We start from the raw sequence: 16,038 nt of genomic DNA, 5'->3' as shown, positions 1-16,038 counted from the left end.
AGGGGCTTAGAGGGAAGGCCGGAACGGCGACCAACAATAGCTATGGGAGGAGGTTGAGGGGAGGGCGGGGAGGCGAGGCAGTGTGCAGTAGTGCCCACCGGCTGCGTGTGGTGGAGGCCGGCGGTTAGGGCGGGGCAGGCTGGGGGTACCCTGAGGAGGAATAAGATAAACAATGCGCAATCTATTATGGGCAGTTGGATGAAGATCTGATTGTCCATATAAAAAGGTGACTAATGCAATCATATTTTTAGGTACATGACAAATAGAGGCCCTCGAAAAAGTTTCCACCTCTCCCGGTTAGAGCATCTCTAGAGATCCTGCAAAAACTCGCTGACCTGTAAACTCTAGCCATTTTGCGGGATCTTATGTTTTTTTCGGTCCGAATAGATCCACTAATTGCCCGACCCATTAAAAAATTAGAAGTGGCCGGCAAAAACATCCCTCTGACGCTATATCTACGGGCCTGGCTAGGATTTAGGGTTACCAAACCCTATCCCTCCGCCGCAAAATCGCCAGCCCCGCTGCTAGCCATCCCGACCTCCAGCGTCAAATTCTCCCTTAAATCCGCCGTTTTTCCTCAACCCCCATGGCCGGTGCTGCTCGCGAGCGTGGCGGTCGTGGCACGTCGCCGCCGCGCAAGCTCACCCGGCACGACGCTGAGGTCGACAGCTCCAGCTGGCCCGCCATCGAGCCATGGCGGTCCGAGTAGGTGCGCGATCACAACCGCCTCCCCCGTAGTGGTGGGTAGAGCCCGTGGGCCCGCTTTTACGAGCTCCACGATGTCCTTTTCCTGCACACCCTAAGGTGCCGGGAGGTGGATGCAGAGTTCTTAGCTGCGGAGCGCGTGGTGGCGGCCGGAGAAGAAGGTACCGCCTGCCGCAAAGGAGGATCAAGCTTATGCCCACGCGTGCCGCAAGTCGGCTCGACGTAGAAGTTCTACCTTGGCATCGATGATTGAGTCGGTCTCCCCTAGGTTTACTTTGTAGTATGAACTTTGTATTAGCTATGTACGAACTCGGGGTGTTTGATGAACTTTGTATCATGAACTGGTTTTTACATTTGTTGTACCTCCCGCAAAATCATTTTAGGCGGAATTATACCGGATTGCTAGAGATGCTTTTGTGGGCCTAAGAGCATCTCTAGCAGATCCCGCAAGCCAGACGCGCTACAAGAACATATCCCGCATATGATACAAATTTAAACAAACTATTTCGCGTTAAAAACATGTCGCTGGAGTTCATCAAATCAACATAGCATAGCATAGCATACGGGAGTTCACACACATAGCATAGGTAGTTTTTAGTACAAACCATAATTAAACATAACGGAAATTTAAAAACACATACCTTAAAGATCTACTCGTCGTCGGAGTCCTCGCTGGAGCCGTTGTCTCTACCGTGGTTCGGCGGAGGCTCGTTGCCATGCAGAGTGTTGTACGTCAGCATGGAGCAGAGGGTTGCCTGCAGCTGGAACTCCTTCAGGAGCGCCGGCACACCCGCGACCGCAGCTACATCTCCGGCCGTGGCGTCCTCCTTCGCGTTGAACCACGCGACCACCATCTCCCTATGGCGTTGTAGTGCCGGATCAAAGATGTCGCAGAGGTGACGGAAGTTGGCCCAGCGCCGGCGCTGCGGGACTTGGCGCCGCGCTTGCGCGCCGCCTCCCTCTGCTTGTCCGACACGGGAGGTCGGAGGCCGGAGCCGCCTGCCTTGTCGTCGTTCCTGCGCTTGTGGGTGATGAAGTCGTTGCGGCCGCCGCCTCCACCGCGGCACCCGAAGCCTCGACGGTCGCCGAAACCCCTGCCGCCTCCACGCTCCGCACCCGCCGTCGCCATCGCCGCGAAGATCCGTTCGAGCAAACCGCGGCAAAACGCTGCCGAAGAGGGATGATTTGTGGCGGAGATGGAAAGGGAAGAAATGAGAGGGATACCCTAAATTGGCAAGGCATCAGCATATATACCCCGGATGTGAGGGCGGTTTACTGACCTCCCGTAAACCTTTTACGGCCAAGCCGTTTTTGCGGTATTTGCTCGGGCCGAATTTTTTGGGCAGTCCCATAAATCGGCCGGAAAAACGTTGTTCGCCGGGCCTTAAGGGATTCGTTAGAGATGCTCAAATCTTTGCTTCAGTAGACCCCTTTCCGGAATTTCTCAAAAAAAAAAAGTAGACCCCTTTCCGGTTACGCAAAAAAAGTAGACCCCTTTCCATTTCCCTCTTCTACCCCTCAAAAAAGTAGAATCCCTCTTCTGCAGCCCTCTTCTACACCGCCGGTGAGGTCACACGGCCTCTCTCCCTCCCGGCACACTACCACAGGTCCGGCGCCTCCCTGTCCAAATCATGCATTCGAAGCTCGCCGCCTCGCCATGGCGCCCTCTGCAGTGGGGCGGCGTCGTCGGCGTGTCCCCGGACACCCACGCGCATTTCCGCCTCATCGACACCGCATCCCGCCGCCGCGCTCCACCTTGCGCCCTCCCTCCGCTTCCCGCCTCCGAACGCTCTCTCTGTAGGTATAGCTCCCAATCTCTCATCCAAATCGAACAATTAATACCGCCAAATGTTTTCTTCTGAGTGTGCGTATTATTTTTATCTTATCGTGCAAAATTACTAAATTAGTGACGAGGGGCATAGAGCAATCCAAAAGCAAGAAACATCCTTGAATCTAGAAATATATAGAAATAGATGAAGAGACCTCTCCTAGTATATGTTGTTACCTGATATCAAGCCCACAAAATCTCTGACCAGAATTTTACCTAGCTTTGCATTCGCAAGATCACAGTCCTCATCCTCTGACATGTACCTTAAACACAGCTCAACACTGTTATAGTTTTCCAGGTTGTTTCTACGTACAATGTATGTATAAACAAAATAATACATAGAATTTCTCAGTTGCAAGTTTTAAAATAGTTAACAAATGACTGTTTTTTTCAGGGAATTAACATGGCGTCAGTGCTACTGCTCGGTGTCGTTGCGGTCATGCTGCACCTAGCGTCTATATCAGCGGCACAACCTGACCGCGGATGCAGAACACATTGCGGTGATGTCGAGATCCCCTACCCATTCGGCATCAGTATTGGCTGTGCTATGGGCCAAGGCTTTGAGATCAACTGCAGCAGGTCCGTCGATGGAAATGACAAGCCGTTCCTTCTTGGACGGGAGATTGTAAGCATATCGCTGTCCCGTGGTCAATCCCGAGCTTTATCATGCATCCCATCATATTGCTACAATCCTAGTACAAGAACAATGGATAGCAAAGTTTGGGATTTTGAATTAAGTTGGCCTTATCGGTTCTCAAACGTGGACAACAAGTTCGTTACCATCGGTTGCAATACAATTGGGTACATCTACAAGACCAACGGCATGACGAGGGATGCAACAGGATGCGTATCGGTGTGTGGGAGCCCAGAAGACCTGACAAATGGCTCGTGCGTTGGTGTTGGCTGCTGCCAAAATGTTGTCCCCAAGGGCTTAATGGGCTACAACGTCTATTTCTATGATGTGGATTATGTCAATAAAACAAATAGTTGGTACTTCAACCCATGCAGCTATGCCGGCTTGGTGGAAACAGAGGCGTTTATCTTCAGCTCCGATTATGTAACAACTACAAGGTTCAATGATACCTACCACGGCCGCCAGCCGGTGGTGCTTGACTGGGTGATTGGAAATGCAACATGTGAGGCGGCACGCAGAAACATGTCTTCCTATGCGTGCCGTGGCGGGAACACCGTTTGTGTGGATTCGTCCAATGGCCCAGGGTATCGTTGCAACTGCTCCGTCGGATACCAAGGGAATCCTTACATCTCGGGCGGATGCACAGGCAAGTTCCTCCTTGCTCAGCATGGATCTTTAGTTCGTAGAATTTTTTTAGAGCAATCTAGAGAACGGATTTCTGCAATGGACAGATGTGTATAATAGTATAAAAAAAGTCCTTCTCAAGCATGCAGAAAATCTAAATAGAGAAAGGAAGTTCTTAACAACGAAGGTTGCAGATCAAGTTATATATGTATTACGTCCGTCCAATTTTTTTGCCTTAGATTTGTCTAGATACAGATGTACTGTATCTAACAATAAAATGTGAATAGATACATCCGTATCTAGACAAAGCTAAGGCAAGAATTTTGGGACGGAGGGAGTATAATTTTGTTGTAGTAGATCAGTAGATGTATATGTAAATGGGAAAAAAATTAGAACCAACTGCCAAAAGAAGGGAAAAGGAGAACAAACAATTATACTAACAACCTATTGTACTCATCTCATAATGATCAGTTTGTTATAGTAGACTCGATGTTCATTCCACTAGAACTGCAACCCAGTTAACTGAAAAAAAAGTCTAGATAAGTGTCATTTTATTGTAATCTACTGATACTCCAATGTTCGTATCTGTTTATCTTTATTATATTATCTTCGAAATACTCAAGTGGGACAGGTATTTTGTTTGATTTTCACTGTAGATGTCAACGAATGCCAGCGCAGTCCAAGCCCCTGCCCTGAGTCTGCATCTTGCGAAAACATAGCGGGAGGTTACCATTGTTCATGTCCTTTTGGCAGCAATTTTTCAAATGAAACAAACACTTGCACCAACCGGTTTATAGGTAAACCACCAGAAGTTAGCGCTTTGCTTTATTCATCTTACATCCACTGATGCACCGTTTTAGATTCTGAAAAATGATCTCCGTGCTGTAATCTGGTAAATATTTTGTGTTTTAGTGAGAACAGCAGAGTTGTCACTGTTATACTCTGTTGTGTAATCTGGTAAATATTTTGTGTTTTGGCAGGAGCAGCAGAGTTGCCACTGTTATGCTCTGTCACAGACGGAATTTCTTTTTTGCTTTAACTTAGACTGGGACAAGGTGTTAGTCCTTTGATTCTAAAAAAACAAAACAATGCAATTGCAACTATCACTGGCAACAAACAAACAAAAGATAACTAGTTACATAGAAAAAGGGAAACTTGTATGCCCCTAACTATTATGTATGCATGCTTTTGTAGGAATTGTTATTGGACTAAGCTCTGGTATTGGAGTTCTGTTTCTTGCGTCAATTTCAGTTTTGTTGGTTCAGAAGTGGAAGAGAAGTACTAAAAGGCGAGTTCGGAAAGCACACTTCAGGAAAAATAACGGCCTTCTCTTGGAGCAATTGAACTCATCCGATGAAAGTGCCGCACATAGCAGCAAATTATTTTCCTTGGATGAGTTGGAAAAGGCAACGGATAATTTTGACTCCACGCGCATTCTAGGCCTCGGAGCGCATGGTACCGTTTACAAGGGGATTTTATCAGATCAACGTGTGGTGGCCATAAAGAAGTCCAAAATGGTCGATCAAATAGAGATTGATCAATTCGTGAACGAGCTTGCCATTTTGTCACAAATCCATCACCGAAACGTGGTAAAACTATATGGATGCTGCCTTGAGTCGGAGGTGCCTTTGCTTGTGTACGAGTTCATCTCTAGCGGCACGCTCTCTGAGCTTCTTCATGGTGACCACCTGAGTGCTAGAAGCTTGTTAACCTGGGACGATCGTATCAGAATCGCTAGCGAGGCGGCAAGCGCTATTGCTTACCTCCATTCCGCTGCTGCAACACCAATTTTTCATAGGGATGTGAAATCTGACAATATACTCTTGACGGATAACTTCACCGCAAAGGTTGCAGACTTTGGTGCTTCAAGATCCATTTCCATCGACGAAACTTGTGTGGTCACGGCAGTGCAGGGTACATTTGGATACTTGGATCCTGAATATTACCATACATGCCAACTGACTGAGAAGAGCGATGTTTACAGTTTTGGTGTGATAATCGCTGAGCTCCTTACTAGGAAGCAGCCAATCTTCCTCAATTCCAGGGGTGAAAAGCAGAACTTGTGCCACCACTTCCTTCAAAGGCTACAGGCTAACACTATGATGGAGATCGTCGATGTTCAAGTTCTCGAGGAAGGTAATGACAGGCAGATCAGTGAGATGGCCGCTCTTGCGAGGGCATGCTTGAGGCACAAAGGTGAGGAGAGGCCTACCATGAAAGAGGTGGAGCATAGGCTGCAGCTCCTGAGAGGCAAGATGTCAATGAAGAAAAACCATGAGTTGGAGGTGGACACTGAAGCCGGGCCATTGTAACCGTCGAATTATTTCACATATTTCACCATATGCTTGTTTTTTTGGACTCACTTACCTAGCTAGCCGAATTCAAATCAGACTCTTTTAGAACAATTTTTAGTATGTATCACGAATTGGATTGGTATATACCTATTTCAGTTGCAATTTACTGTATAATGCATTCGGACTCTGAAACCATAACCGACTTGGCCCTCCATATACCCGCCAGGTCGGAGTTTATTTTATTTTTTTGAAAACCACCTCATATTGATTAACCAAGATTGTTATTACAATCATTCATTACAAAATTCACCACGCGGGGCGGAACATCATTAACAAGAATACCATCCGATCTATTATCGAAACTAAACTTTGCAATCGTATGGGCCACAACATTAGCCGAACGATTAATCTTGGAGTATTTAAAATTATTTATAAGCTTTGATAAACTCCTCGCTTCCTTTTTCAAATCTGCCATTGGAGACATGTGTCCTAATTCATTTGCAAGGGACCCAACCACAAACCCACAGTCAATCTCCAAAATTATAGGATTGTGAAAGGTATTCCCTTCTTCCGGGTTTATTAGGCCTCTCAGCATCACAAGCATGTCCTTTTTTTTATAAGGCCTTGCTTTGGAAAGATGCATGCATGCAACCATTTCATTGGTTGTATTGAAAGTCATTATTGTTGGTGCCATGGCTGGGAAATTAATACACTTCATGCATATTTTTTCAGTGGCTGCATGCATGTGAGAGAGTGCATTGGGAGTGGAATGGAAGAATTAATGTGAGCAAATTACTTTGTGTCTTGGTCTAAGAGAAGTTGTCTTTAGGCCTAATAAACCCGGACGGAGGGAGTAATACCTATATATATAGACCCGCAATGCATGCTCGGAGTTCCGCCTCCTCCACGCTTTTACAAAGCCCAATGTAATCCCAGGAAGAGACGAGGACCTTCCCCGAAGAGTCCCTGACCATCACACCCACACTTGCAGCGCTAATGCTTTTCACATTGCTTGCATCGACATTGATCTTAATATACTACCTCCGGTCCTTTTTACTCCGCATATTAGAGTTGTGTCAAGTCAAACTTTGTAAACTTTGACCAAATTTATATTAAAAAATATCAACATCTACAATATCAAATATATATACTATGAAACTACATTTCATAATGAATCTAATAATATTAATTTGACATTGTGAATGTTCATACTTTTTTCTATAAATTTGGTCAAAGTAGAGATGCTTTGACTTCAGACAAAACTTATATGCAGACTAAAAAGGATCGGAGGGAGTACTCCGAAGGAGGGGGTTGCCATAACACCTGAGTTTCCATATGATTAGGAATTTTTTAATCCAGACAACAGATCTTTACCTTTATTTTTCGAGTCCACCTCTGGGCAGGATTGAATTGCGACAAATGACGACCAATAATTCTTCACAAAATTAGCTGAGGCCGAGACAAGTTCCTTCACCTTACCAAATATCAAGTCATTCCTCAAGTGCCAAGCTCTTCAGAAAAGGAAAATAATTTGGTTATGCAGAGTAGCATTCAATTGGTCCAAAAGAATAAGAAACCAATCAGACCCCGAATGCTTAAAAACCTCCTCCCCAGGAAGATCCCATATATCCCTCATTGTCATACGCAACCCATATGCCTTAGGGCACTTGACTAGCGCATGAAACTTATTTTCATCTTCCACTCCACAAATAAAACATGTACTAAGAGTGGCTTGGTGGTGCAGGACTCTGTTTACCTGGACGGCCAAGCTGTTCGTAGCGACACACCAAGCAAAAATACGAATCTTCTGAGAAACATTGGCCTTCCAAATAATATCTCAAATCTTTCTCTCCCCCAACACCGCGTCACTATATTGCCCTTCATCTTCTTTACGTTCCTTTAAATTAAGTATAAGCATGTATGCGCTTTAACTGAGAATAAACCATTTTTCTCGAAATGCCAAGCTATAAAATCTGCTTTCCCTGACAACTGAAGATGTAGACTTAAAACCTCCTCTGCATCATGTGGATAAAATAAGTGCCTAACCAAATTCTAATCCCATCTCCTCGGTCCACTCAAAATTAAAGCAGACACCCATTTAATCCTGGTCCTGTTCTTTGCAGTAACCTTAAGACCAGAGATTCTTGGTAGCCAATTATCTCTTCAAATATTAATATTAGACCCATCACATACTCGCCAAATAACACTTGATTTAAGGAGGTCCAAACCATGCAGAATACCTTGCCAAGAAAGCGAAGTTGATTGTGGAAAAACAGTGTCAAGGATATGCCCCTGAGGATAATATTTCGCCTTCATCACCTTTGCACATAAGGACTCGGGGTTAACCACCAATCTCCAAGCCTGCTTAGCTAGCAGAGCTTGGTTAAATAATCTGAGATCGCGGAAACCCATACCTCCTCACCTTTAGGCCTAGTGAGTTTTCCTCCTATCCTCCTCGTCACCTGACCAAAAGTTCCTTATAATATGAGACAGCTCCTCACAAAGCTCTTAGAAATACCCATGGCATAAACTGGAAGAGACTGGAGAACTGATTTGATCAACTTTTCCTTCGCCCCACTAGATGCATATTTTTCAATCCAGTCCGATAAAATTTCAAGAGCTTTTTCTTTAGTTGATTCATGATCCCTGATCTCTGCCCATCGATGGAGTCCGGCATGGCCGATCTCGTCGCCCGCCTCACCAAGCGCCTCGCGGACGCGAACAGCGACCGCAACCTGGTCTTCTCGCCGCTCTCCATCCACGCCGTCCTCGCGCTCCTGGCCGCCGGCGCCGGCAGGGACACCCTGGAAGAGATCCTTCGAGTCCTGGGCGCACAGTCCCGCAGCGAGCTAGAGGCCTCCGTGGCGCTTCTCCGGGACGGGCCCCTTAGGGACAGATGGGAGTCCGGCGAGCCGAGCGTGGCGTTCGCGTGCGGCGTGTGGAGCGACCTGACGCAGCCGCTCAAGCAGGCCTACGTCGACGCCGTCGTCAGCAGTTACAAGGCCGATGCCGCCGCCGTCGACTTCCTAAGAGCTCCGGAGTAAGCGACGGCGCAGATCGACGCGTGGGCCGCGGCGGCCACGAGGAACCTCATCCGGTCCGCCGTCCCCCCGGGAGCCATAAACCAGGACACCAGGCTCGTGCTGGCCAACGCCATCTACTTCAGGGGCAAGTGGAGCCTGCCGTTCTACGAGCAGCGTTTTGACTTTCGGTTTGAGATTTTTTTTTCGCCCTAAGCCGAGATGGCCGAATTTCGGCCATTTTCAAAAATTTCGGCCAAAATTTGTCAAATCGGACCAATTTCGGCCAAAGATAGATTTCACCCCAGGCCGTGATGGCCGAAATTCGGCCGAAATCCATTTTTTCGGCCGAAAATCAAAACACAGTCTACGAGAGCTCGACCAAGAACAGGCCCTTCTACCGGCTGGACGGCACCGCCTCGATGTCCCCTTCATGTCGAACTACAACCGCCACTACATCGCCGAGCACGACGGGTTCAAGGTGCTCAAGCTGCGCTACAAGAGCAGCTCGCCGCCCTACACCAGCATGTGCATCTTCCTCCCGGACGCGTGTGACGGCCTGGGGACCCTGCTGGAGAAGATGACGTCGTCGCCAGGCTTCCTGCGCGAGCACCTGCCAACGAGCATGGCCGTCGTCGTCAAGTTCGGGGTGCCCAAGTTCGAGCTCACCTTCGAGGGCAGCGTCACCGACGTGCTCAAAGACCTGGGGCTCGCTCTTCCTTTCGGCGAAGGCGCCAACCTCTCGGAGATGATGGAGGACATGCACGTGCAGGTGCAGGACGTCTTCCACAAGGCCATCATCGAGGTGAACGAGGAAGGAATCAGAGCCGCCGCCGTCACGATGGCGTTCCCCGCTCCTGCGACGTGCTTTGCGCTCCGGCCGCCGGTGGTGGACTTCGTGGCGGACCACCCATTCGCCTACTGCATAGTCAAGGAGGGGTCGCACGCGGTCCTCTTTGCAGGGCATGTTGTCGACCCCGGCAATGGCCACGTTCAAGCATGCGTTCTTCGATGATGGCCCGGGGTCGCCGGTGTTGCCAATTGTTCCGTTTGACTGTCCGGCGACATACCCAGGACCGCCGTACAGAAACCTCACCTCACAAAATCCAGCATATCCACGACCACCAAAAATGCTAGACTCGCGGGGCCCCGTAAGGAGCTCAGCCTACGGATGGAAGTCACGGGATGAGGTGTTCTAAGTAGTCCTGGCCATGAGAAGTCCGGCCCGGCCCAACGCTGCTTCTGGGCCAGGCTCGGGCCTAGATTTTCAGCCCAATGGCCGGGCTCAGGCTCGTCGTTTTTGCGATTTCCTAAAAACCGGGCCCGATGGCCGGGCCCGGACCTGGGTTTTTTTGCCTCGGGCTTGGCTAGGCCCGGCCCGAAGCCCGGCCCGGCCTGAGGTTTGGTCAGGTATAGTTCTAAGCTCGATTGATAACATTTTGTAATGGTTAGTCCTACACTTACGAGGCATATGGCACGGGGGAGAGGCTACATACTAACTTGTCGGCTCCTTATTAATCTCCCCCCCCCTAGAATTTCATTGGGGGCCTCACCACTAACCAATGATGGATTTACGCTTCAGTCCGTAACTCCTTCCGTGTCAAAACAGTTCGTAAGTGTAGCATTTCCCTTTTGTAATACAAAGGGAAGGGAGAAAGTGGTGGATGCCTGAGGCAACATTGCACTAGTTTTTAAGCACTAGTAACCAGTGACAGAGGTAGGAACCATGGGCATGGTATTCATTGAAATTTGTTTGTACTAAATACCAACAATATACAGTAAATATAGCTACAATATACACATACATCACCAAATCTTTGGTATTCATGTGAAGACCTAAGAAGACCCCTGATGCCACCCCTGCTAGTAACGATTTTGAACACTTTTCCTTTGCCCTACGAGCCACAACAATACATTGATAATATTTTCTTTTATCATAATTCCAGACTGGTTTTACTTCAGTATATAAGAATTCCTATAGTTGATCCATGGAGTCGGTTTTTGGCAAAATAATTATAGACAACAATAAAAGGCCAGTTGTGGAGGTTTTAGAAGAAAACCGCTGCTTTCCTAGGAGAAATCAACTCAAATTGGCTCAAAGAATTCTTTGTTGCAGCCTCCCGTCGGTGCCATCCCCGTTGCTGCCACCAAGCCCAGCCGCCCGGCTTTCTCTCTCGTGTAGAAGTTATTTTGGTGCTCTGTTGATGCTTTTTTCTTTAAATCCCATGTACCTTTATTCAAACTTGACAACCAGTACATGCACAATATGCTTTGGATCATTAACTTAAGGAATTACATAAGTAACTCTTATGAATAAGAATCACACTGAAATCTCTCGGAGGCTTATTCTTCATGGTCACAAACTTTGCAATAAGAAATATTTTCAAAGACTCAATAAAGACACTGCAATCAGACCATCGTAATGGCATCGCCACCCATATACTTGCAGCAACTTCTCAAAGTTTCTGAAAGCCCATGAGCCGGCCAACCAAAAAGACGGGAAGCCGAAAAGTACTTGTATTTGAACCACAAAATCTCAACCAAAATATCATAGAAGCTCTCCAAATCCACGAAAGATCATAGAAAAAAAGCACCAGATACTAGCCCAAACTCATAACATGGGCATGAACACATTTGTGAGGACAAAAACTCATATTCTACAAGATAGAACCTGCGGAGACAAGACATCCCTAGATCCATGATCGTTACCCGGTAAAGCAACATCACGGCAAGAGAAGAATCAAACGAAATTTGTTCTCAGCGGCATCACACTCTCCGCCCGAGCGCTGCCGACATAAACTATAAATTCATACTAATGTAACTTCTTAACATGGAAAGAAGGACCCGAGTCCTCCCCGCCATGGTAGGTTGAAGGTGAGAGAGTCAGTTGAGATTGCAACAATCATAGTCGTCGCTTGTCTTCCGCCACCCACTTTAATACATCATTTGACACTCTCTCACAAGATAGGGAAAGATTACAACAGATGGGAGAGGTAAGAGGATGCGTTCTTTTTTTGGAAAACCGATAATATTGTAGTGCTTTCTTATATCCAACCACATGGGATAGGCCGGGTCCAAATAGAAGGAAACTGATATCCACTCCCCCCCCCCCCCCCCCCGTGCGCGCGACACCGGGCCCATAAATCATGAGTTTTTCGCCCGGAGAAAACAACCCCCATGTCCACCATCAATTCTTCATCCAACTCTCCATCGACCCAGTCACACAGAACTATCTGACCAAAGGAGAATTCATCGGTGGAGAAGACACCATCATATTAATTGCTTCCGGATGCTGCCACACGACCTCTATGGCATCGTCGTAGGAGAGAGCCACGAGCCACACATCGCACCACCTCACGCCCGACCGACCATCGCTGCTTGTTGCCATAATGTGTTGCCATAGCTGGATGAGCCACACCGCAAATCTCATATCTGGGGCCATTGCCCCTAGGGCAGATCCAACTGTTTCTGATCCCTTTCTAGCTGATGTGGCCCTTGTCTCCCACGGCCGTGAACAAGAATGTCGCACTTGTGCCACGACACCATCTCCTTGGCCACCGATGGGTCAGACAGTGAAGGAAATATGCCCTAGAGGCAATAATAAAGTTATTATTTATTTCCTTATATCATGATAAATGTTTATTATTCATGCTAGAATTGTATTAACCGGAAACATACTACATGTGTGAATACATAGACAAACAGAGTGTCACTAGTATGCCTCTACTTGACAAGCTCGTTGATCAAAGATGGTTATGTTTCCTAACCATAGACATGAGTTGGCATTTGATTAACGGGATCACATCATTAGGAGAATGATGTGATTGACTTGACCCATTCCGTTGGCATAGCACTTGATCGTTTAGTTTGTTGCTATTGCTTTCTTCATGACTTATACATGTTCCTATGACTATGAGATTATGCAACTCCCGTTTATCGAAGGAACACTTTGTGTGATACCAAACGTCACAACGTAACTGGATGATTATAAAGGTGCTCTACAGGTGTCTCCAAAGGTACTTGTTGGGTTGGCGTATTTTGAGATTAGGATTTGTCACTCCGATTGTCGGAGAGGTATCTCTGGGCCCTCTTGGTAATGCACATCACTTAAAGCCTTGCAAGCATTGCAACTAATGAGTTAGTTGCGAGATGATGTATTACAGAACGAGTTAGGAGACTTGCCGGTAACGAGATTGAACTAGGTATTGAGATACCGACGATCGAATCTCGGGCAAGTAACATACCGATGACAAAGGGAACAACGTATGTTGTTATGCGGTTTGACCGATAAAGATCTTCGTAGAATATGTGGGAGCCAATATGAGCATCTAGGTTCCGCTATTGGTTATTGACCGGAGACGTGTCTCGGTCATGTCTACATTGTTCTCGGACCCGTAGGGTCCGCACGCTTAAGGTTTCGATGACAGTTATATTATGAGTTTATGAGTTTTGATGTACCGAAGGAGTTCGGAGTCCCGGATGAGATCGGGGACATGACGAGGAGTCTCGAAATGGTCGAGACGTAAAGATCGATATATTGGACGACTATATTCGGACATCGGAAAGGTTCCGAGTGATTCGGGTATTTTTCGGAGTACCGGGGAGTTACGGGAATACGTATTGGGCCTTATTGGGCCATACGGGAAAGAAGGAAAAGGGCCTCAAGGGTGGCCGCACCCCTCCCCTTGGTCTGGTCCGAATTGGACTAGGGAAGGGGCGCGCCCCCTTCCTTCCTTCTCCTTTTCCCTTCCATTTCCTTCCCTCCTACTCCTACTACTTGGAAGGGCTCCTAGTTCTACTAGGAAAGGGGGAACCCTACTCCTGGTGGGAGTAGGACTCCCCTAGGGCACGCCATAGAGAGGGCCGGCCCCTCCCCTCCTCCACTCCTTTATATACGTGGCCAGGGGGCACCCCATAGACACACAAATTGATCTTTGTGATCGTTCTCTTAGCCGTGTGCGGTGCCCCCCTCCACCATAATCCTCGATAATATTGTAGCGGTGCTTAGGCGAAGCCCTGCGACGGTAGAACATCAAGATCGTCACCACACAGTCGTGCTGACGGAACTCTTCCCCGACACTTTGCTGGATCGGAGTCCGGGGATCGTCATCGAGCTGAACGTGTGCTAGAACTCGGAGGTGCCGTAGTTTCGGTGCTTGACCGGTCGAGCCGTGAAGACGTATGACTACATCAACCGCGTTGTGCTAACGCTTCCGCTTCCGGTCTACGAGGGTACGTAGACAACACTCTCCCCTCTCGTTGCTATGCATCACCATGATCTTGCGTGTGCGTAGGAAATTTTTTGAAATTACTACGTTCCCCAACAGTGGCATCCGAGCCTAGGTTTTATGCGTTGATGTTATATGCACGAGTAGGACACAAGTGAGTTGTGGGCGATATAAGTCATACGGCTTACCAGCATGTCACACTTTGGTTCGGCGGTATTGTTGGATGAAGCGGCCTGGACCGACATTACGCGTACGCTTACGCGAGACTGGTTCTACCGACGTGCTTTGCACACAGGTGGCTGGCGGGTGTCAGTTTCTCCAACTTTAGTTAAACCGAGTGTGGCTACGCCCGGTCCTTGCGAAGGTTAAAACAGCACCAACTTGACAAACTATCATTATGGTTTTGATTCGTAGGTAAGAACGGTTCTTGCTAAGCCCGTAGCAGCCACGTAAAACTTGCAACAACAAAGTAGAGGATGTCTAACTTGTTTTTGCAGGGCATGTTGTGATGTGATATGGTCAAGACATGATGAGATATAAGTTGTTATATAAGATGATCATGTTTTGTTGAAGTTATCGGCAACTGGCAGAAGCCTTATGGTTGTCTCTTTATTGCATAAGATGCAAGCACCAAATAATTGCTTTACTTTATCGCTATGCGATAGCAATAGTTGCATAAGTAGTAGTTGGCAAGATGACCATGTGACGACACATTGATATAGATCAAGATGATGGAGATCATGGTGTCATGCCGGTGACGATGGAAATCATGACGATACTTTGGAGATGGAGATCAAAGGCACAAGATGATGATGACCATATCATGTCACATATTTTGATTGCATGTGATGTTTATCTTTTATACATCTTATTTTTCTTAGTTCGACGATAGCTTTATAAGATGATTTCTCACTAATTATCAAGGTACAAGTGTTCTCCCTGAGTATGCACCGTTGCGAAAGTTCTTCGTGCTGAGACACCACGTGATGATCGGGTGTGATAGGCTCTACGTTCAAATACAACGAGTGCAAAACAGTTGCACACGCGGAATACTCAGGTTAAACTTGACAAGCCTAGCATATAACAGATATGGCCTCGGAACACGGAGACCGAAAGGTCGAGCGTGAATCATATAGTAGATATGATCAACATAGTGATGTTCACCATTGAAACTACTCCATCTCACGTGATGATCGGACATGGTTTAGTTGATTTAGATCACGTGATCACTTAGAGGATTAGAGGGATGTCTATCTAAGTGAGAGTTCTTAAGTAATATGATTAATTGAACTTTAATTTATCATGAACTTAGTCCTGGTAGTGTTAGCATATCTATGTTGCAGATCAATAGCTCGCGTTTAGCTCCCCTGTTTTATTTTTGATATGTTCCTAGAGAAAACTAAGTTGAAAGATGTTAGTAGCAATGATGCAGATTGGATCCGTGATCTGAGGTTTATCCTCATTGCTGCACAGAAAAATTATGTCTTTGATGCACCGCTAGGTGACAAACCTATTGCAGGAGCAGATGCAGATGTTATGAACATTTGGCTAGCTCAATATGATGACTACTTGATAGTTTAATGCACCATGCTTAAACGGCTTAGAATCGGGACTTCAAAGACGTTTTGAACGTCATGGACCATATGAGATGTTCCAGGAGTTGAAGTTAATATTTCAAGAAAATACCTGAGTTGAGAGATATGAA

At 46.9% G+C, this 16,038-nt stretch overlaps 1 protein-coding gene and 1 pseudogene across 1 annotated transcript; both read left to right on the top strand.

Moving 5' to 3' along the window:
- The first annotated feature begins 2,936 nt into the window (after positions 1-2,936).
- Positions 2,937-6,207, top strand: LOC123107530 (wall-associated receptor kinase 5-like). The gene is made up of 3 exons (XM_044529508.1): positions 2,937-3,813; positions 4,448-4,588; positions 4,986-6,207. Exons 1-3 carry the CDS (start codon positions 2,937-2,939, stop codon positions 6,101-6,103), a joined length of 2,136 nt encoding a protein of 711 aa, XP_044385443.1. The 3' UTR covers positions 6,104-6,207.
- Positions 6,208-8,760: 2,553 nt separating this feature from the next.
- On the top strand, positions 8,761-10,304 carry LOC123107529 (putative serpin-Z8; annotated as a pseudogene).
- The last annotated feature ends 5,734 nt before the right edge of the window (positions 10,305-16,038 follow it).

The sequence above is a fragment of the Triticum aestivum genome, chromosome 5A, assembly GCF_018294505.1.
Source record: "Triticum aestivum cultivar Chinese Spring chromosome 5A, IWGSC CS RefSeq v2.1, whole genome shotgun sequence".
NCBI classification, from domain to species: domain Eukaryota; kingdom Viridiplantae; phylum Streptophyta; class Magnoliopsida; order Poales; family Poaceae; genus Triticum; species Triticum aestivum.
Note: the sequence above shows the minus strand (reverse complement) of the source record. Positions and strands in the feature narration are given on the sequence as shown.

Bases quoted from the DNA above. Each gene is read 5' to 3' on its own strand.
- LOC123107530 (XM_044529508.1), top strand. From the start codon at position 2,937: ATGGCGTCAGTGCTACTGCTCGGTGTCGTTGCGGTCATGCTGCACCTA. The intron at 3,814-4,447 runs GCAAGTTCCTCC...TTTTCACTGTAG, and splicing joins CATCTCGGGCGGATGCACAG to ATGTCAACGAATGCCAGCGC. The intron at 4,589-4,985 runs GTAAACCACCAG...ATGCTTTTGTAG, and splicing joins TTGCACCAACCGGTTTATAG to GAATTGTTATTGGACTAAGC.